The sequence below is a fragment of the Abramis brama genome (genome assembly GCF_963993115.1).
Source record: "Abramis brama genome assembly, chromosome: 3".
Classification (NCBI taxonomy): domain Eukaryota; kingdom Metazoa; phylum Chordata; class Actinopteri; order Cypriniformes; family Leuciscidae; genus Abramis; species Abramis brama.
The window spans coordinates 35,303,098-35,326,048 of record NC_139965.1 but is presented as its reverse complement, the minus strand read 5'-3'; the positions used below and the strand labels follow the sequence as shown (position 1 = coordinate 35,326,048).

The 22,951-nt window shown below is 38.0% G+C and overlaps 1 protein-coding gene across 2 annotated transcripts; it reads left to right on the top strand.

Annotated features, from left to right (window-relative positions):
• Positions 1–1,244: 1,244 nt before the first annotated feature.
• cmtm4 (CKLF-like MARVEL transmembrane domain containing 4) lies at positions 1,245–22,624 on the top strand. Of its 2 annotated transcripts, none has more exons than XM_084109736.1 (4): positions 1,245–2,002; positions 9,370–9,546; positions 18,461–18,559; positions 20,535–22,624. In XM_084109736.1, the coding sequence occupies exons 1-4, from the start codon at positions 1,817–1,819 to the stop codon at positions 20,697–20,699; spliced, it is 627 nt and encodes a 208-aa protein (XP_083965862.1). In that variant the 5' UTR covers positions 1,245–1,816; the 3' UTR covers positions 20,700–22,624. The 2 variants fall into 2 exon arrangements, with proteins under 2 accessions (XP_083965862.1, XP_083965861.1); XM_084109735.1 differs by lacking the exon at positions 1,245–2,002 and adding an exon at positions 3,692–3,911.
• The last annotated feature ends 327 nt before the right edge of the window (positions 22,625–22,951 follow it).

The following is a 22,951-nucleotide window of genomic DNA, read 5'->3' as shown; positions in this document are numbered from 1 at the left end:
GCAATAATGACAGCATTTTAGCAGATTTCTTTTGGCCGTAAAGCAATTGTTTACATCGCGAGACCTGATATCACGCGAGACTTCCTCAAAGTTGCAAGTGCGTATTTTCCGCTCACGGGCACCAGGGGGGTGCGAAACGACCACCATTCAACCCGAAATAAGTAATATAACCATTCCAATGACTCCGAAGCTGTTCAGTTAAGGTAAAAAAAGTTACTTAGTTCACCTTTAAATACTTCCACACATGCTAGGATGACAAAACTTGGTGTATTTACTAGTTGCCATATCAACACTATATAGAGAAAAAATTGCGCCAAAATTAAAAAAAAATTGGAAGATATCCATAGACATTTATTAAACCATAGCAAAAGTAAATTTCTTACTTAAGTTAATTTTTCATCTCTTTTTTTTTGTGTTTATTTAAAATTAGACAAATCTGATATTATTTTAATCTCCAATATGTCATTTAACAGTTTAGATAGTTCTTTAATGCTTCGCTAACTAGCAGAAGACACTAGCAGGGTTTAAATCCCAGTTGTGCAGGCGGGGGCATGTTGTAACACTGCGTTACAATGTGCCCCTATTAGAAATATGCTATTATATTCTATAGTTTTATTAATTTTATTGAGAAAACGTGAGAAAAAGGTGAATAAAGACTGAGAGTCAATGTTCAGAAATTACTAATTATTTATTTGTTTTGAACTATGTTGTATAGCTGTGTTTTCCTGTGTTCGTAGTCAAAACTCAAAAATGAGTTTATATTTAATTATTAAAAATTGCCATTATTTTATATGAAAAAGTTTTTTAATTGTATTTTATTTAGAAAATATTTTAGTTTGTCTTGTATTTTTTTTTTTATTAGATCGGATAACATTTTAAGCTGTCATATGTCATGTTACAATGTGCCCCTCACATGTTACAATGTACCCCACCTATGGGGCATGTTGTCACATTTCACTTTCATTCTTTCGGGGTATATCCAGAAAAAAGTATATACTGTATTAATAAAACAAAACCACATAATTGTACTAGACATGTGGGAAATTAATGTGGGAAAAAATAAATACTCTGAACCATAAGTAGATTTACACAAACTGAGAAAGTCAAAAAGCGTTACTTTGTGCCCCGCTCTCCCCTAGCCTACTAGAAAAGCTGGAACACTTACCAGCAACAATTGGAACACAGTGGTGAACAGAATGCCTGTAAAATTCAATATCAAATAGTTCCAATTGAAGTTAGTTTTAAGGAATAAATGTTAAAACGGCTTGCCATAGCGACACATTAATCTACTGTGTCGTCTCGCATTTGATGAATCTCATATTGCGATCTTCATCTGCATAAAAGAAGACAATAACTCAAAGCTTGACTTTATGATTACGACTTTTTTGAGCTTTTGTTTCTCTGACATAAGCCGTACAGACTTTACTTGAAAGCGTCTTTCCAAGCAGGATTGTAGTTTGGGGGCGGAGACTCGCAGCAACATTACATTCTGCATCCAGAAACTGTGAAATATGGACACTGCCATGAGAACAGTCGTGATCATTCGAGCTCGTTCAGCTCTATTCATTGCAGGATCCGAGCACAGCACAAAGGCAGGAATGGGATTGGAGATTGCGGAGAGGTGGATGTAGTGTTTGGGCTCTAGATCTAGGTCATACACACGGCTGGAGTTTACGGTGACCGTTTTGTAACGAGGGTTGTTCTTTGTTGAGACATTGTTTTCTGCCTGGCAGTTTTCAGAGGACCAGCGGACCACTGTTTCAGACCTAAATCTACTCTTGTATCTGGGCGGGACGTGGAGATAAAAGAGTTCAGCATGAGGAATAACGAGGAGGCAGAGGGCTTTGATGGCGAGGCCTCCAACACCTCGATGATTTCAGGAGCTAATAGTCCGTATCAGCCGACCACCGAGCCCGTGCACTCCAGAAACGTGTTCATGGCCATCAGGTGTGACCTGGACTATCTCAAATCACATTTCGGTATTTTAAAAGTTATCGAAGTGGTAAGTTCGAATAGTCACGGGGTTTCTCTTTTCCATGAAAAACTTATGAGCCTAGAAAGGTTTGCGTTACTGAACTTCAGCAAGGTGTATTGCAACTGAGTCAGTCAGTATTGACTTCCCGTGAGCAATATGACTTCAACAGAGCCATTGATCTTTCTTTCTTTCTTTCTTTCTTTCTTTCTTTCTTTCTTTCTTTCTTTCTTTCTTTCTTTCTTTCTTTCTTTCTAGCATTTTTTTTTCTTTCATATAGCATTTTTCTCCCCACATATTTGATTTAATATCCTCCCTGATTACATTCTTCTCATGTTAGACTTTATTGGTGTAAGAAAGACAAATTTCCCATCTTTTGGATTTTATTCAAGGTAAAATATTTAAGGCAAAACAGATGTCTCCATCATCCAAACAGTGTCATATATATATTAAATTATTTTTCCTCTCTCCACATATTTCATTTAGATATTTACTCCTGATAACATTCTTCTCATATTGGATTAGTGTGAGAAGGGCAGATTTCCTCTTTTTGGGGATCTAAAATAAAAATATTTCCTGTTGGATACATGCCGGCAGGCATCACAATCTCTGGAATGCATCGCTGACGGAGGGGAATGATGCCTGGAGTCTGAATGAATTAACTTTCAGATTGCACTTTAGGTCCACTTGATTGGCAAAACACCCAAAAATCTATAGAGTCATCGTGGTCAGACAAAACAGAAACTCGCATAAGAGCTTTCTGCCTGTGAACCTCTGCCAGATGTCGAAAAAGGAGTGGGAAGCGTAAGGAGAGAGAGAGAGAGAGAGAGAGAGAGAGAGAGAGAGAGAGATAGAGAGAGAGAGAGAGAGAGAGAGAGAGAGAGAGAGAGAGAGAAAAATGACTCTGTTGTTCTGCTGGCTCAGCAAAAGCAAAGCATCTCCTGGCCCTCATGGTGATGCACAGTTAAGAAACTGCATGCAGGCAGGAAAACAGAGTGAAACTAAGGAAGTCACAAAGGCTTGTGTACTCTGCCAAAGGAAACAACCTGTGTGCCAAGTACAGAAGATAGTACTGTCTGCTTAAAGATTGCTTAATGAATCAAGTTTTCTGCTTTTATGTGCGTCTCAAGGCTCAAGTGACTCAGATTTTAATCGGATTAAGTGATAATACTTGGAAGCACACATACTGTCTGACATAGTGGGCATGTGGAGTACATGCAAAACTTTTATCTTCATAAACATAATGAGTGGCTTTCTATCTATGCTGTTTTATGTGAACCAAGAAGATCATTTGCCTGTGGAGTCAAATTACAGGCAGGCACTGGTTGTATAGTAAAGCTCTGGTTATTGCTGACTTAAAAACAGCTTCTTCAACCTGTTTTGACTCTTATGAGAAAGACTGCAACTGATCAGAGATTAGGAAGTCTACCATAGGGATGGAAGTAAAAGTTGAAGAACAAGCCTCTAGTAGTTTGTTTAACAAACATCCTGAGGTGTTTGTTTTGTAATGCTCAGTGGAGGTCAAACTAGGGATGTGCACGAATATTCGAATTTTCGAATATTCAATCTGTAATTATTATTCGAAAAATAAAATACTATTCGATTTTATCGAATTTATGAAGCCCTAAATACTTTGCGGTTCGTAAATGCAGTGAATCCCTGATAAATCCCAAGCACTAACTCGCAGTTATAATTAAATGCACTGGGTGGCGCGTGTTTAACAAGTTGTTTGTATTTGATCATAATGTCGTCGTCTGCCTCGCGAAGTTTGGAATTACTAGTCGAAAATGAGGTTACTAAGATCTTACAAAATGGAATTACTTTTGATCAAATTAATGAATTAATCTGGAGTTATAATATCATCACCACAATGAGAAATCACATGAAATCCAAACAGCAGTCGACTGAGGAAAGACAGCTGTCCATCACTGCATCACAGGTAAGCACATGTAGTGCGAGTGATCTGAGATGATAACTTATCTAATAGCAAAATGATTTTGAGACATATTCTTCCTTTAAGTTTCGTTGAGGGAGAGGTTTAAGAACAGAAAACGCAAAGTGCTGTTAGAAACTTAGAACTAGAACACTGAAACGTCTGTCAGCGCAGCGCGTTTTCTCACTCGAGCATAAACTGCTGGCGGCGCCCCTGCGGTGAATATTATTGTTCTTCTCAACATTAACGTGAAACAATATAAACACGATAATCATATGCTGACTCGAGTGTATGTGTACGTTCTGTACGATAACTGGCGCAATCTGCTACTCTGCTTTATTAGGCGTTTTTTAGCGCAATTTTCCACCGGACAAAATTGCGATTGTTAACTCATGATTTCTGTTCTGTCTGTGCGCACCAATCTTGCACTTCTATCTACTCCTCAACCAGACCACCTAGAGACTTCGGGTTTTCGGCATTATGTTAAGGAAGGTCTAATCTCGGGAACGCACAAAAACAATCCAGGAAAAGATTTACTATCTCTTAGTGTTGTGATCCCATGAGGTCAGAAAATTGCGCTAAAACACTCACCGAGTTTTTATTACTTTTTTTTTTTTCGTTCGCGCTGCTTGAGCTGAAATCCTTTTGTTCTTTATATTTTTTTGTTTACACATAGGCCAACTGTTTTATGTTCTCAATTAAAAGAAAATTTTAACATATATTGTAAGCTTGTTGTGTATATTGTCAAATCGTAAGCTTCTTCAGAAATGGTGACAAAAACTTTTAAAAAAAAAATTAACTTAAAAAATAACGTATTTTTCGTTAAACGTCATTTAAATAAACGAATATTCGAATATTCGAATTTTATGATCCCGAATATTCGAATTCAATATTTTTGAAAAATGCCCATCCCTAGGTCAAACGCCTCGTCTATGAGTTGTTTCTTTACTCAGGTAGACAATATGGTATGGGACGTTTCGTACAGCTTAGTGAGAGGGAATTAATTAAAATAAAAGACTGATCTAAAAGCTAAACAGGATATGATTCAGAAAGTTCCCACATAACTTTTAAATTGCAACATTCCAGTGATATCCCTTGGGTGTTTTGAGACGCGACCATAATATCTCTGACTTGTTTGAATATGTGATCAATTATTCCTCAAAACAGAGATTTAATATATTACCCACTGCATATGAGAGAGGCTGTATCGAGCTCCGCTTTAGACTTTAGTTTTATTGTGTTCTTGCTTTTGTCACATTACTATGTTTTTGTGTGCGGTGACTCCTCTGGGCCTGGCATATGTCCTCATTCTGTCCTGCTAACAATCTGAGTGCTATTTGGATTGTTTGGAATTTTTTTGGGGGTTAAAAGGAGCAGATTGAGCTGTAGCACAGGGTTTTTCACATGGCTGCACGTTTCCTGCTGCTGGCTTGCCAAGAATATTCAACCATGGCTGTTTCTCCATGTAGTGGCCAATGATTTACCTAAGGCTCCCGTGGGATAAGGATAAGGAGGAGAGTATTTGACTGTTTAATCTTTGTGAAATGTTTTGTCCATCTGCAGATGTGGTTTTCTTGGCTAATATCAGTGAATCATCCATTCCATTCACAGAAGAACAAAAATAATCATTGGACTTTTGCATTCAAATATAATCTGTTGGGCTTCTACACAAATATAAACCTTAGTGGGCGTTTTTTAGGGGTTTACATAACGTGTTTTTGCAAATCTAGACAGAAAAGATGTGGGGTGCAAGCTGTCTAATAGCTATACAGTAAAGCAAAAGCATACTAATTAAAGAAAAACTGATTAAAGAAAAAATATATATTTTTAATTAAAGTAAATAACTATACAATAAAATAAGCATAATCTTGGTCAGTAAGGTATTTTTAATTTAAGGCTTTTGAAAGCCTCTAATGCTTACCAAGACTGCATTTATTTGATCAATAATACAGTAAAACATTATTATTATTGTATTATTATTTCTTTACTGTCACACCCTTAATAAATAAAAGTGTTTAATTTGTTAATAATTTTTTTTTAAACTGGCCCCAAACTTTTGAATGTTAGTATATAAGAAAAATTATAGGTAAACTAGTTGACCTCACTAATCAATTAGTCAGTTGCTCATCCCTAAATTAACTCTTTTAAATGTCCTTTGGTAGAGATACTATCCAACCTTTTGTTTTTATATGGCTTTCTTTTAGTTTGACCAGGAAGGACCCTGTCATTTTAGACTGTGGTTTTGAAACTATTGACCTTTCCATTGTCTGTGCGAGTTCTGAGAATGAAGCCACACCATTTGTATAAACTGCCAAGACTAGTCTTCAGTTAGACATACATTTTTTTAATGTTTTTCATAAAAACGTAGATTGGCCTAATTTGATATAAAAAAAGTAAGACTGAATGCCCCTTGTTGAACTGCTAGTAGTGGGTCATATACTAGATCTTTAGACACTGTCTTAACATATTGGCTATGTTTATGCAACTTGCCCTTGGCAGGTGTTTTCACCTTATGTCATCCTGACATGAGTAAAATTATAGATGTTTTGGAGCTGTCAAGTTGCATCATAAATATGTCATTTTACCTTAAAGGATAGAGTTTTTCCATTTTGATAAGGAACAGTTAAATATAATGAAAGAGCTCTCTGTAATGTAGCGAGTTGATGGACTCACCAGATGCTTTTTGCCTGTGTACTTCTCCACTCGCTCTTGTGAAACTTACGCAATGTGGAGAGTTTGCTTTTCTGCGAGCATCTCCAAGGTTAAGAAGCTTTGGAATAGTGGTTTAAATTTTGGTTTAAAGGAGCAATTCCCTTTAGGCGAGGAAAAGACTATTGGGTGGGTGCTGGAAGGCTCATTTCCAGCAAGTGGTTTAAATTTTGGTTTAAAGGAGCAATTCCCTTTAGGCGAGGAAAAGACTGTTGGGTGGGAGCTGGAAGGCTCATTTCCGTTTAAGGAGGAGCTCTTGGAACACAATGCAAGCTGTCAGACCACCCCTCCCACCATTCATTTTCTGGGCACAACAGATGGCGTGTGTACAAACTGGGGATTTGACTCCATGTGGTCATTGCTACAAGGAACTTGCTGATTGCCTAAAGTAGGGGGGCTCTGAAGGACAGCAGAATGAGGAGGAGGAGGGTGGAGAGTGACATATAAACATTACTTTCTGTGCGGCTGACACCTGCTGAATTGTAGGAGACAGTCTGTGCTGCGTTTATCAAGATCAATGCCCTCATCTCCAAATACACATCTTTTTGATGGTGTGATGCTGGCTCTGCTGGCACTGTGACAGGAACGATGATATGAACAGTCATTTATCTTTGGTACGCACTTCCCCAATGTGATCAGTGCAAAAAAGCCAGATGAGATGAAGAAGGGTTTGTGTAAGTAGGGGAAGTGGTCAGTAACAGTTGACACTTTGTGATAACGTTCAGCCTTCCTATGAAATTCTGTAGAATATTTAATTACATATAATTTTTAGAAGAAATCTACTGCTGGTGGCTATTTTAACTGAGTGCATCATGATGTAGCAAATTAGATGTGTTGCCAACTTGGGGGTCTTAAAGTTATAGTTTACCCAAAAATGATTCTCTTTTTTCTGCGGAACATCAGAGAAGATATTTTGAGAAATGTCTCTTTTTTTTCATACAATGGATGTCGATGGTCACCAAACCTGTTTGGTTACCAACTTGATTCAAATTGGGTTGCACAGAAGAAACTAAGTTATGAAGGTTTAGAATGACATAATGGTGTGCAAATGATGAAAGAATTTTTGTTTTTAGGTAAAATGTCCCTTAAACAAGGCACCTAACCCCACTTTGAGATTTAATGTTTGTTGCTTTGAATAAATGTTTCAGTCAGAATAAACCAACCAATTGGAAGGGGAGAGAACTAGGAAGAGAATGCAAATCGTAATTTGATAGTGCTTTCATGCCTTCACAAGCTGCTTTTGACTCAGAAGTTAAAATAAAACAATTCATAGCAATCACATTAACACATCATATTTTATTTTAAATGATATTTATTTATATAATTATTTAAGCCAATTTTAAAGCTGTAAGAAATACTAGAACATTGCATATGTATAACATATGCGCTTTACCTTATTAAATGTTTTATTTTCTGTATTTGTTTGTGTAAAGAAAAGAGGAAACTCTTTTGCATTGTAGATCAGGTGACTGATCTGTTCAGGTCTCATACTGTAATTGCTTTCATGCTGGCTGATGCTTGACTCGATTTGCATTTCAAATGCACAGCATGAGCTTTGGATTTTTGTTGAGTCTTATTTTCTTTATTGATTGACAAGTTGATTGAGAGTCCCTGAGCATCAATATTTTAGTCCACACATTAAAAAACGTTTTGGTCCCGTCCCAGTCAAATGGGGCCCTCAGCCCTTTGCAGTTTTCCAAATAGTCCACACAAGTTGGCAGTTGGATTTAGAATTTTATGAAAAATAACTCATGTTCACACTGCCCCAACAGACACCGACAAACGCTGATTGAACATGTTCAGTCAGGTGAGAACAAACCCCGACCAATGGCAACAGACGGCAACGGGTAACACACTGATCCGACAGAACCCAACAAACATGTTTGTTGGCGTTTGTCTGTGCGGTGTGAATTGGCCTTAATGCATAAACTGTTGAATAGCAGACCCAGCCGTCAAGTTCATTCGAGTTGGATCCAATTGGATACCCTACAGTGTCATGGTCCAGTGGATGATTTTGCTTTTATTTCTCAGCATCAGGAGAGGCTAAATTTGTCTGCTGACTTTCACTGTCGTTCCATTAGCAAGCCTACATCCAGTTCTTTATTCATCACAGAAATAATTCATTTCATAGGGAGTTTTCCACATTGTACTTCCATATCTAGATGTGTGCATCTTCTGCCATATGACAGCATCCGGTCCCCGGGCCAGCTGGAAATAGCCCCCGTCTGGATGTTGGAATGTTTTGTGGCAGTGGTTCTGTCTCCCCTGTTGGAGCGAGCCAACCTGTAATCTGTCTGAGGTTTCATGCTGGAGAGTCAAGGCTGCATAACACCTAAATAGCATTTTAACCTCAGAATTCTTCCCGTGCTGTGGTCTACTGACAAATGCGGCAGGAAAACATTGGTGAACCCTCTGCGACTTCACTAGGGTTCAACACACTCTACAAGGCCCTGTTATGACCATGTGGAAAACGCATTACAAAGTAAGCGCTGAATGTAGATGAGTCATTTATTCCTTGAAAAAGCCTTTCGAGAAAAATACTTTCTTGTGGTTCTTCACTGCTCTCCACAAAGGACTACATTGTATTATATTGTGGTCTTAAATCAGAGATAAATCTGTATAGTTGTATCGTTTAAGTCAACATCAGATGCTGGCTTTGATTTTCTGCTCGATAAAATGAAGGAGGTTGTTTACTGCTGGGACAAATGCTTGTCGTGTTATTTTAAAATAATTGTTTTTTTCCTCTCTGTTGCAGGCCCTGGCTCTCATCTCTTTCATCTTTATTGAGACCGTAATGATGTGCTCGCCTTGTGCCGGCGTCTACCTCTTTGAGTTTGTCAGCTGCAGTGCCTTCGTTGTCACAGGCGTCTTGCTCCTCATCTTCAGCCTGAACCTGCACACCAAAGTGCCGCATGTCAACTGGAGTCTAACAGTATGTCGTTCTTATTACCTCGATGATTTGATTTCCACACAAAACTTCAAAATCCTTCACAACATTAGACTTTTAAAGGGATAGTTCGTCCCAAAAATGAAAATTCTGTAATCATTTATTCACCCTCATTTTGTTCCAAAACTGATTTTGCATAGCCTAGCTTAGCATTATTTTATTTGTATTTTATTCATTTTAAGTCACTATTTAAATGTTTTCTGTGTATAAAGATTGTCCAATCCTGCTCCTAGAGGGCCAATGTCCTACAGATATTAGCTTCAACCAGCTCCAACACACTTGCCAGGAAGTTTCTAGTGAAGGGGTGTCCAATCCTGCTCCTGGAGGGCACAGTTTAACTCCAACCAAACTCCAATTAAACACACCTGAACCAGCTAATCAAAGTCTTAGGGGTCATTTAAACGACACTGTTTTCAACTAAAAACGGAAAACTTTTATGCGGCTTGGCCTTTCGTTTACACGACAATGGCGTTTTGGTGGCCTGAAAATGCAAGCTTTTGAAATCGGGTTTCAAAGTGCAAGTTTTCCATGCATAACACAGCGCTTTTAGTCGTTTTCACGGATCCTTGTGAGCAGGGATTGTTTTGACAACGTTGTCGCCTGTTTGTGAAACAAGCAAAGGAAAGACTTTTCCGTTTTTAGTACATTGTTGTCGTGAAAACACCCTTACTAGGCATACTATAAACTTCCAGGCAGGTGTGTTGAAGTTAAGCTTTGCAGGACAGTGGCCCTCCAGGAGCAGGATTGGACACCCCTGCAATGCATAATATTTTAAGAAGCGCATGTGATAATAGATAATGAGAAAGCATTAGTTATTTGTGGCATAAATGAAACTGGTTTTCTGTTGCCATGACATACTAGAACAAAGCTGCTCTCTTGTGCCCAGTGCTGCTGAGGAGGAGGCCATACACACGGGGTTCGTATTGCTCAGAATGGGAGCTTGTGTGCTCACAGCTCTCATTAAACCCGCTTCTAGCAAACATGAATTGCTGCTCATGGGAGATGAATTTACTGATTCACTGAAAGATTAATAAGGCATGGTTCCCTTTGTCCCCCTGCCTATACACACACACTCACACACAAAGCTCAGCATAATTGGACCTCAGTGCTGTGGATCTATTACAGAGCTTATGATGGAAAAGACTGTAGAGTTTTATTTCCAGAGCTGTGCATGTACCAAGAAAAGTAACAGCAACTCACATCCAACCATAACTATCTCATTGCATTATGGTATACGCAAGAATATGTGCTTAACCTCACACAGACAAGAATAAAGTACCTCTACCAATTTAAGTTAAATTTTCTGTTTTCTTTAATATTTAATTTGCCCACCCAGACGGAAGGTAGATGGAGAAAGTTGAACCCTTGTTTGCAAACTGGTTTCAAAAAGTGCTTTATTTATGCTTTTAACATAGCGATTTTGCTTCTCTCAAGTTAATAAGCATCATCTGCGATATTGCCCCACTGTTTAAATCCCCCAATCAGAGTTTTAACCTCTTAAATGGATATATTTTAGTGATCTCCATTGCGATATTCTGCTCAAATGACGAAATGTAATAAAGCTAAACATGAATCTTGACTATATTGTTTGCGATTATGGTTGCTGAATAGATGCATTTACACAAACTTTGCACTACAATGCAAAGTCTTTTTGTTGTTTTAATAGAAAAACATTCACATATTTTGGAATTATTTAGAATTAATATTATTAATTAAATGGTTTTAGCTTTTGTCAGAAGCTTCTTATGGTTTTACCAGTTTTCATAATGTAGGGAGTGTGTTAATGTATACGATAATTATGATCAGGAAATCAGGAAACTAGATGAGGTAAAATAAACTGTTGTGAGTATGAATATGAGCTGATGTTCTCTTAATGTTCTTCTCGTGTTTACTCAACTGAGAACAATCATCATTAATAATAGCAATTATAATTTTTGAGCAAAATAATCATGATTATCAGTTGAACCATTTATTGTGGAGCCCTAATTTAACCAAGTATGCATGGGTATATAAAAAAGCTTAGAGCATTAGGCTACATTTTGATTTAGGACAAGACCTTTTCTCTGTCTTAATTCTTTGACATGTTGCTTGTTTTGGCACTTTTTTGTTTTATTTACAGTGGAGAAATAAGAGGAAATGGTGGGGAATGAGATCAGGAAATGTTGAGAGCCGGATTGTGTTGGTCATGGGGGAGATATTAAACAGGGTTTTCAAGTTGTCCAGTCGATGCATGTTAGTGTACGCTCTTGCTTATTTTGAATACTGACGAGTTGGGGTTTTCTTGGTATTGCCATGGCTCATTGGAAGAACTGTGATCTTTATAACCATTTCAGCTGTGGTGGGGCTTTGGAGGTTTTGGACTGAGCATGATCCTGCCAGGCAAACCCCATGGGCCCAGGCCTCTCATTTGTTCTGGAATGGACGCACTTGGGACAGGGGTTTGTTCAGCAACAGCCTTGCTCTCCTGCCCTCCTTCATGTTTGTATCTCTGGCTTTCGTAACTTCACCACTGCTGTGCTTCAGGAACTTTCACATAACACAGCGCTAAAAGTCAACTGTACTTTTTGGTCCTGTAATTGTGGTCTCAGAAGAGGTTTTTTTTTTTCATTTTGAGATAAAATCCTTCCAAACCCAGCAGCAATTAAACTTCTCTCTATAAAGAGCAGAACTGTGGTGGACGTTTTAGGTCTTAAAATTGTTTTGTGCTAAATCTGTTATGTCGACTAACGTTGATTTAGTTGAGATGGCAGCAGATTGGAGTGTACACACAGAGCTAGCTAGTTGTTTCTTGTGGCACTTGGTTCCAGAGGGGCGGTTATGTGGGACGGTCCGTCTATTGTACGGCACCCCCTACTCCCGCTGAGTGCTTTGATGGTGTGATTCAGTGCCAGGCTCAAAGGGGGCTGGCATGGTGACTGACATTATTGAAAGTGATAGGTCAGTAGAATGAGCGTATTCAGCTCGCGGTGGTACGCTGGCACAATTGTACCAATTCACAAACCTTCTCTAACCGCACACATGTACATACATACATAGAAAAGCACAGCCAGTATTCACTTAACACAACTAGAAATAGATGGTGCATTTTAACAGGAGAGGAGGAGAGATTTGACTTTGTGAGGTGACAGGATAATGATTGGTTTTACATTGTGTGCTTTAATGGAATGGCCTCTTTGAGACTTGAGACGCATTACAGTAAACCTATGATTATGTGTCATTACTGAACATGAGCTACAGGCCGACTGAGAGAGGGTAAAGATGCATTAAAGATGTGTAATTTTGAAATCGGACTCATTAAGGCTTGTAAAACATCATACGTTATTATTCAACTAACTACGGCTGCACTCGAAAGCTGAAAAATGATGCCTCCGCAGGCAGCATATGGGAGGTACGGAGGCAACATGGCACGTCTGAAATAATCCCATGATCGTCTTCATCTGATCGTTTTTAGAAGGCAGCATTGATGTATCCTTCACTGCCTATGATATCACACTATCTGGTGCGTTAGATTCAGTAACAGTTCGGCGGTTGTTGGTCAGCCTGTGTGTAAATGTAAGTTTTTGACCAACTTTTTCCTCTTTCAATGTCTTTTTTTTGTCTTGTAGTAATTAAATATTTGCTTAGTTATCACCAAAGCTCTCTCTATTTTGTTGTAGATCATTAAACCATTATGCTTCCTCGGGAGTCCCTCTGGAATCAGTTTTGAGTGGTACCTTTGGGTGCAAATGCTGCCTGCAAATTCATTGCCTTAAAGGGCAGCCGTGTTATTGTATTATCAGGATGATTTCCCATCTACAACTTCCTTTTATAATGGTGGAAACTACCTAGGGAGGATCCAGATCAAGGACAATGGTTAATATAGCATCATGCTGTCTTTCCACACACAGAGCATCAGAGGCCCTGTTTACACCTGGTATCAAGATGCGTTTTTCGTCGATCGGATCACAAGTAGACGAGGCAGTCACATAACCGTTTACACCTGGTATTTTAATCTGTCTCTTTTGTCCACTTTCAATCGCTTCTGTCCTGATTTCTTCGAGGGGAGGGTCCATGGGCGGGTAAATGTTTGTGTTTTTTCAGATCTTTCGATCTAATTAACTACATAAGCTTGCGCAGTTTATATATGAACGCACCCGGAGATGGCGGAAAAACAGACCACACCGAACTCTGTGCGTGCGTGTTAGAAATCAGGAGTGGTGAGAGAACATTGTGCTTGGTACATTTTTTGTTTTTAAACCAAACTTGGATCTCCAGCCAACAAAGTTTGAATCCCGTCTGGCTAGCGCACATCCCATAATGTTTACGCATTAGGTCAGTAGGTGGAGAGTAGGCGGCCTTTAGTGGCTGTTCGAACACATTCGACCACATGAGCGTTTACAATACTAAAGCAATCTGGTCGAATGCGTTTTCGACTACCTCTGGAAGTGGTCTAAAGTGGACAAGCTCAAAATGTTTTAGACCCCGTTTACACCTGTTTTTAGCGTCGTCCACTTGTGATCCGATCGACCAAAACGCATCTTAATACCAGGTGTAAACAGGGCCAGAGAGGCCCAGCACACCAAAGGAAGGTCCAGGAAAAGCTTTTAGCAGCTTCATTTAAAGCTTAAATCTCACCACCGAGGCAGATGAAGAGATATGACTGAAACTTCAGGATTCAGGTTATATTGCCCTGCAAACTTGGAATGGATTTTTTTTTTTTTTCACATTTCCAAGATCTATGGGCCTTCTGTTGCCTAAAGCAGTGTGTAACTCAGTATTATGGCACCACTGAGAATATTTGGCACAGGCCGTATACAGCGCAGAAGCCTAATTCTCTGTTTCTTGCACACATATGCATATGCATGCATGTTTTTACATTGATTCTCTGCTTGAATATGGCTCTTGTGCATCAATAACTTTTTTGGCAACAGTTTGCTGAATGCTCTGTCCCCCATTAACACACTCTAATGGGTATAGAAAATGTGAGGTCTTTTTTTGAGGGTGATGCTGTCCAAGTGTACACTACTCTTTAAAAGTTTGGGGTTGGTTAGAGTTTTTTTTTTATATTTCTGAAACAAGTCTTAATGCTCACTGAGGCTGTATTTATTTTATATATATATATATATATATATATATATATAAAAAGATAATATTGTCAAATATTATTACTATTTAAAAACAACTTTATTCTATTTTAATATATTTTAATTCAAATATAATTTATCCCTGTGATGGCAAAGCTGAATTTTCAGCATCATTGCTCTTCAGTGTCACATCATCCTTCAGAAATCGATCTAATATGCTTATTTGATGTTCATTAAATATTTCTGAAACCATTGTACTGCTTAATATTTTTGTGGAAACTGATACTTTTTTCAGGATTCTTTGATGAATTGAAATAGAAAACTTTTGTAACATGATAAAGGCATTTACTGTGAATTTTGATCAATCCAATGCACCCTCGCTCAAAAGTATTTATTTCTTCTGAAAAATTCCTTTGTTAACAACTTGGAGGGCCGCAGTGGCTGTTAAATACATCAGAGATGTGAACCCAGTGTGAACACTACATGTCCCAGTTTTAGACCCCTCCTGAGGCCAGTTTGCCTCCTCTAGGGAACTTATGACTGCTTTGGTCTGTGTACAATTTCATATTACCTGCATTAACTTAAACGTTACATGTAAACCTCCATGATTATTTTTATGATACTATTGTGCTGTATGTTCATCATTAAGTAATTCTGTGGACTTAGTACTTTAGTTTAACCTCAGGCATATGCTTTGTGTTCTTACACTTAGAATATTTTAAACACGTCAGCAGTTTTTCACATTATGTGTGTTTCAGAGTTTGGTTTGGCTTGCATTTGATCCATCTGGTGAAGTATGTGTGAAGGCAAAGGCTGGCTTGGCATGTGTTTGAACGATTGAGACCGTATCCTGGTTTTGGCATATTTGTTAATGTGCTATATTGCGTGTGAGATGGGCATGGTTTCGCTTGAGTGTGTGTGGATGATAGAAAATCATGTGAGACTCCCATCATGGATTTTGTCACATGGGTGGTCATGCCTAAGTCACGCTGGAGTGCTTATTAGCTGCACACAGACAAACCACCCAGCTCCTCTCAAAGTATATTTATGCAAATTTTAAGAATAAAGCGAGAGAAACGTAGACTTTAATGTTCTGTAGTGTGGGAAATCTGGATGTTACCTTATTGCTTCAAGGTTCAACTTTTTTTTTTTTCTGCTACAAATCAGTAGTTTATATATTTACTTTCAATAAACGTACATGGTCACACTTTATAATAGGTGTCTTTAACTACTGTGTAGTTTGATCTAAGTACAATGTACTTATTGTGTTGATCTTGTATTGCACAACATTTTTGCTGATATTGAGGTGGGATACGGGTAATGTTAGGACAGGTTAAGTGTTATGGGTATGTTTAAGGGTGGGTTAAAGGTTAAAAGGTTCAAAAGTGTAATTATGGGTGTAATTACAGAAATTAATGACAGATGTAATTACATTCAGATAATTATAATAATATAAATACAATATAAAAACATGTATGTACATAAGTGCATTGTATCAAATGATTACTTTAAATGTAAGTACGTAGTAGATAAAGACACCTAATCTAAAGTGGGACGTTAAATATAATCAATTGTATATTTAATATAATAATTTTTAACAAAATGCTAAGATTTATGTTTAATTTTTTTATATTTTTTTATATTATATTATATGAAACATTTATATTTTCAACCCATTCTTAATGATGCATCAAAGATTATCATACATCATTTGTGCAATTTTTAGTTTATCTTAGTGCAAAAGTTTAATTCACAACAACAGTGTTCAATACATAACAGACAACCAAATGTTTAATTTTCCTAAGGCATAAAAACATGCACAAGGACAGTCAACAAATGTAGTGAACGCAGCACAGTTAAAACTTTCTTTCACATTGAGTGGTTGAGCCCTAGTCAGTGATCACATAGCATCCCCTTCCTCATCCAGCAGATTCACTGGCCACAAGCATCTTACTGCATGTACAACTGGAGAAGACAGTCTGTGTTCACTTGAAGACATCAAAGCCAGCGGTTCATGGTGCATCGGCCTGGGATGTGACATTTGAGGTGCCAGCCAGTGAGGTTCAGTTTGTGATGTGCTTTGAAGGGCCTGTTACATTTCACCCCCCACAGAGCCAAAGCTCAGAAAAAACCCACATCTATTCCAGACTCTGAACGCCCAGCAGACTCAATAGAGTAGGATTTCTCCTCTCCTGAAAACTTTGACTCTAATTTGTGAAAGTATTAAAGCTAAACTGTGACGTTATCGTTGCAAAGTGGTGGGTGAATTAATTGAGGTAAAACTGTAATAGCAATAAACAACATGGGAAAGAGATGCCCATCCGTCACTTCATAACTGCATGACTGTAAATGAATGACTTTATGGCCCAAATAAAAGGTACTCATGTGTTTTTGCGATCTAACATGAATGTGCAGATAGCAAATAGGTTGCACACAGCTATATTTACACGAGTCTTTGCGTGTGGTAGTACCAGGGGTTTTGAGTTAAGAGTGTTTAGTTATCATGAAAATAACAGGTTACTCTTGATAGAACTGGTTTCTGAATGATTGCCCTAAAGGGTTAGTTCACCCCAAAATGAAAATTCTGTCATTAATTGCTTGCCCTCATGTCGTTCCAAACCCGTAAGACTTGCGTTCATCTTCAGAACACAAAATGATGATCTTTTTGATGAAATCTGAATAGTTGGTTAATAGTCGGTGCTTTTGGCTCCCCCTGCCTGTCAAACTGCATCACTGCAGTCAGCATGACCACGCCTCACTGCCAGCTCTTCTCTGTTCACTCTTTGGTCATAAAAGGGTTTTCTGGAGTACCATATAACTCCAAACTTGTGAATGTGTAAATGTTGATATGACCTTTTTTTTTTTTTTTTTCATGAACTAACATGGCTTTTCTCTACACAAAGAATGTATTATTGTATGAGATGTCTCTTTTCTCCTGGAAACACAGCAATGAAATTTTATGTCTTATATTATTTGTCAGTTTTGACACCAGTCCCACATTTAAAGCAACACTAAGGAACATTTTTTACCTTAAAATAATGTTTCCAAAATCGTATCAGTGGTTCATCAAGTCGTAACAGGGTGAAAGGCACTTCTGGATTCGCTTTGCAGCCCTATATCTGCCATAACCACACTATGCAAGTTTGCCAAACCGGGTCGCGTTTCTGTAGTTCGAATGAGACATACAAGAAAACTACAAACTTGACTTGCTTTATGTCAAGCGTTACAATAGTCATTATTTAGTTTTCCTTCGTTTCCGATGATCGCAATACATCATGCTTTCATGAAATCATGCAACATACTCTACCTTGTCAGTGGACATCGTTCATTCCAAAGCCGGTGCTGGATAAACAGCGAGTGTGCGTGCGACAGTAGGCTGCGGGCGGCGAAATTATTTACGACAGCGGTAATGGACAATTCCGCTTCCAACCTGTAGGGCGACCGAAGAGGAAAAGTTCCTTAGTGTCGCTTTAAATGTGGTTGTCATCCTAAAACTTTGCAGTGTATACAGACAGTGTCCTAACAGATCAGAGATTATTTTGAATCTGAGAAGTGCAAATTTTAATGTTTGTTTTTCCAGTCTGTAGTATCAAATGATCCTTTAGAAATCAGTCTAATATACTGATTTGAATTCTGTCACTCACATGAGACCACAGCAATATCAAACCACAATGATCCAATCAATTCCTAACGGACAAAAATCAATCAAGTCCCACCCTACAATTTTTTTCTTGTTCGAGAAGCCGTTTCACTTGGATATATTAATGACACAACAGGGAAGAAAAAGACTATTGCAACTAGCGTTTTTATTCACATTCTCTCTTTCTCTCTTGCAGGATCTAATCAACACTGCCACCAGCACCTTGTTCTTCTTTCTGGCTTCAGTGGTTTTGGCAGCCCTTAACCATCAATCTGGAGCAGAGATTGCAGCTGTGGTACCTATCAAGCTTACTCAGCTCTTTATTTCATGAATCCTGTCCCTGTGGTTGTGGTTGAATTCTAATGTTTAGTCATTTCTAAAGTATTTTAAGTGGACCCTAATCTGCCAGGGCTCTGCTGCCCTCATGTGGCTGAAATGGAGCACATAGTCGTTCCTGGAGAGAGTCCTGGACAAGCAGACAGCGGGAAGTTTTGAGAAGTCATAGTCATGATCCATCTGAATGATTCATATTGTTTGCTTTGCTTCTTTGATTTTTAACACCGAAAACCTCTCTGCTTCCTCTTTTCCTGTTTCTCCATCCCACTTCACTTTTCACTCACAGTTTTGTTCTTCTCACATGTTGTTTCTATCTCAGAATTTAGATTGTGTCAAGTTTTGACTGCATCACTCATTACTAGATCCACAGAAGCACAGTTTGGACACATCACTTTTGTTTATAAAATATTTGGGCTAATTTGATTATGTTTTTAGCTGTGAGTAAAAGTGAAGCACTCTCAGCTCTGTTTAAGTCAGTTCCACAGAATTTAGGAAGCCTTTTTCCTGAGGTCAGAGAAAAAACAAACAAACAAACAAGATAACTGTGAGATAAAGTTTAAAATAAGAAAAAAGAGTCACATTGTGAGATATAAAGTCACAGTTACCTTTTTCTTTTCTTTTTTACTTTGAGGCAGAAAAAGACTTCCATAAGAATTCCATTGATTTTCCTACAAAATTCCCAAAGAAAATGCCAACAAAAGTTAGTTTGTGTGTTTTGGTCGAGGCTGCTGACCTCTTGTGTCTGTGAAGAGGTTTGTTGTGTCTGCTCAGTGAAGAGAAGTAGATGATTCCCAATATTGTGACAGGATCAGGTTCTTTTACTCAGATCCTGACCTTTATGATTGTAGACACTTCACGAATGACCTGAGCTCAGCACAATATCCACCAACACCCTAGAAGTCAAAGGCTGGGGATTTGTGCTGAGTGTTTTATGATACAGATGTTCTCAGCGGGAAACCACTTTAACACCCGGGGATTTTTCTGAAAATTCCTTCGGCTCTCACGGCCTGAGAGAGAGAGAGAGAGAGAGAGAGATAGAAAGAGAGACAGAATTTAGTATATTATGGTAGAAGTATAAATTTAATGTTATATTTACTGTGACATTCCAAAAATGCTTATTCTGTAATCATTTACTCACCCTCATGTCGTTCCAAATCTATAAGACTTTGGTTAATCTTTGAAACACAAATTAAGTTATTTTTAATGAAACATAAGTGTTTTCTGTCCCTCCGTTAAAAGTTCAGGTAACCAAAATGTAAAAGATCCAAAATGGTCATAAAGGCATCGTAAAATGTGAATGTGAATCTAGGGGTTTAATCCAAGTCTGGAGAAGAGATACGATTGCTTTACATAATGATCAGATTTAATGTAGGCTTTCATTTACATCTAAACATCAATCGACACACACAAACATAGGACACAACACATATGGTAAACACGGAAGATCATGCACTGTAAAAAATTATATGATCAATAAGTAATGACGACATATATTTTTACATTGCTTTAACATCAAAATAAGTGAAGCAATTTTGAACTTTTTTTCATAAGTTATACAAGAATCAGCACATTTTTTAAAGTCAGTTTAATGTAATTCAAGTTGAAATGACAAGCATCCAAGTTGATTGTACTTAATTTGAGTCAGCAACATTTTCTACAGTGCATCACATGCATGTCATACGCTTGAACAAACATCACTGGTTCTCATGCATCAAGCACACTCGTTTGAGCTTCTGTTTACCAAATGTGATGTATGTTTTTCGTTTTATAACCTTTTCAAAGTCTTAAGAGCTTGGAACGACATGAGGGTCAGTAAAGGATGACAGAATTTTCATTTTTGGGTGAACTATTCCTTTAAACAAAAGCTCATAGTTTAAAGCTGAAATCTTCCACCTCCAGCCCTCTTACAGTTATTTTGTGTGTGTTTTCTCCAGGTTTTTGGGTTTCTGGTGATGGGAGTATATGGCGTGAACACGTATCTGGCAGTGCGGAGATGGCGTCTCGGGGACTCACGAGACGGACCCCTGCAGACCAGCGAGTACATCCGTGCGCGCACAGCCTCGCGGGGAGAGGTGGAGTCACGGCCTGAACTACAGTAAACCACACAGACGGACCAATAGAGACCGAGACAAGCAAAGCCCCGTCTGCATTCCTGTCACAGTGTGTTCTTCTGTGTATCCTCGTGACGGCGGGCAGTTAGGATGAGCTCTTACAAACAAACAGTCTGAAGTGGAACAAACTTCTGGCATCTTCATTACCATCAAGCCTCAGGCCGTCGTCATTTGACTGTATACTTCAATCTTTCCACTAATTAAGGGCTTTACCTTCCCGTGATCTGGATGAATATTGACAGAAACTCACTCCACTGTGCTCCTAAACTTCTCCCAGCAGAGAACCTGAAAGGTTTTAATAATGCCCGCAATAAACCACTTGAACCCCCTTCTATTCAGATCCACTCCCAGTCGGCTAATATGAAAGGATTGCAACTGTTTCTAAAATGTGTCTTATCAAAGATCAACTGATTTAAGTGATCTGAAGTGGAATGGGAATTTGTGAGAGGGTTTATGAACAAAAACAAAGAGGCTTTTTCTCTCTGCTATTGTGTTCCTGTATCCAAACACATCTGAGAAAACTGCAGTTGGATCGGGCCGTTTTTCTGTAGAGACGAGGTTAGATGTTAGGAGCACCAGTATTTATTTTAATGTTAAATATTTGTATAATACCACAGCTTTGGTAGCTACATTGTACCAAATGTAGTATTTCACCTCGTGAATGTGACCCTGCGGTAAAACTGACAACAACGGCTTTCAAATTGTGTGTGTGGGTGAAGGGGGGTGTGAGTTTAATGAAACGTTTTAGATACTTCCGATTTTTAGATACTAAATCTTGTGTGCATAATCTATTGTTTTTGTTCTTTGTGGTTGTTTCTGTACTCCACTGTGCACTCAACCCTGTCCAGTTATCTGTATATATCGATTTAAGCAAGGGTAGAGTTTTTGAAGAAGGTGTATATATTATGTATCTGTGTGTATGATATGGCATTCATGAAGGGTTCCTGTTTGTATGAATTCTTATGACTGAAACTAACAGACTGTATGTGAAGGAACAAGTGTACTGCAGTACATATGAATGCATTTGCTAAACTGTGTATCTTTTTTCTGTGTGCCTTAATCGTAGAGGCTTGACTAGTCAAAACACTCAAACTCCTGGAGCTTAAGTGGATGTGAAATTTGATGAACTGATCCTTGGTATGAAGACCTGTATGAAGAAGTGCTTTATTGATCCTCTAATGAGTCTTTTTAAAAGTAACGTCATGGAACGACATTGTGGGGGGAATGAAATGTATGTTTTACCACAGATTTTAAGGTGGTTTTTTTTTGCCCCTAGAAAACGATCGTTCTTAGTATTCATTTATAGTCATACTTATGTCTTACTATCTGAAGTTCTTCAGCGAAGTCACATTTGTGTTTTGGAATAGGACAATGTTGAAATGAAGTAAGTTTGAGGTGTAGGCTCACATTATAGAGATAGAACAACACTGTGGACTTGAAAATGTTGAAAGACAATCACAAGAATGATTTACGTCTTAATGGACTCCGCATTAAAGTGCTAAAGTCACATCTTTCCTATTTTGAAAGCAATACTGTCTGTGTGCTTATGCTTTAATAATGTGTAAAAGCTTTCACTGTGCTTTGACTATGCTAAACTTCATATTGGAAGATTTTGGCATCTAAATAACTCCTGATTTTGACCATATGGTTTGGACTGTATTTTCAACTCATAAATCTTTAAAGTATTTCAAAAGGAACTATGTTGACATTTTGAGGGACTCAAATTTTGATAATGATTGTACTGTTTCTTGTTGACATTTCCCGTATTCAAGAAAGCAATGTTTTAATCATGTAACAGTGCTATAAATTTGTATTTTTGTATTTATAGAGTTGTGCATAGACTTACAAAATGCTAATTGTTTGAAAATATTTGTGATGGCAATCTTTTCCTCAAATAAATGGATTTGGATGGACTGTTGATCTATAAATGGAAAAAAAGCCTTACTATGGTACACAGCATTTATATGGAATCCACTGCATTTAAAGACCCCCTGTGGTGAAAATCAAGTTTTAATGTTGTTTATATGTCTGTGGTGTTTTTAATATGCTTTAAGACAAACCATGTGAAAATACATAAGTAAAAAAAACGAAAAAAAAAAAAACGTTTAAATATGTCATTTTGGTGATCAAAAATTAGTTTTAAGGGATACAATTATTGACTACAGGGAGACTTTAAATCAGATCTACTGAAATACACAAACAAACTCTAGATCACATTTTGCTTCTAACATTCAAACTGA

What these genes read in the sequence shown, in the direction of transcription:
- cmtm4 (XM_084109735.1), top strand. Translation starts at nt 3,717, where the DNA reads ATGTCGTCGTCTGCCTCGCGAAGTTTGGAATTACTAGTCGAAAATGAG. An exon ending in TGTCCATCACTGCATCACAG is followed by an intron (nt 3,912 to 9,369) that starts GTAAGCACATGT and finishes TCTCTGTTGCAG; the next exon opens with GCCCTGGCTCTCATCTCTTT. An exon ending in GAGCAGAGATTGCAGCTGTG is followed by an intron (nt 18,560 to 20,534) that starts GTACCTATCAAG and finishes TGTTTTCTCCAG; the next exon opens with GTTTTTGGGTTTCTGGTGAT.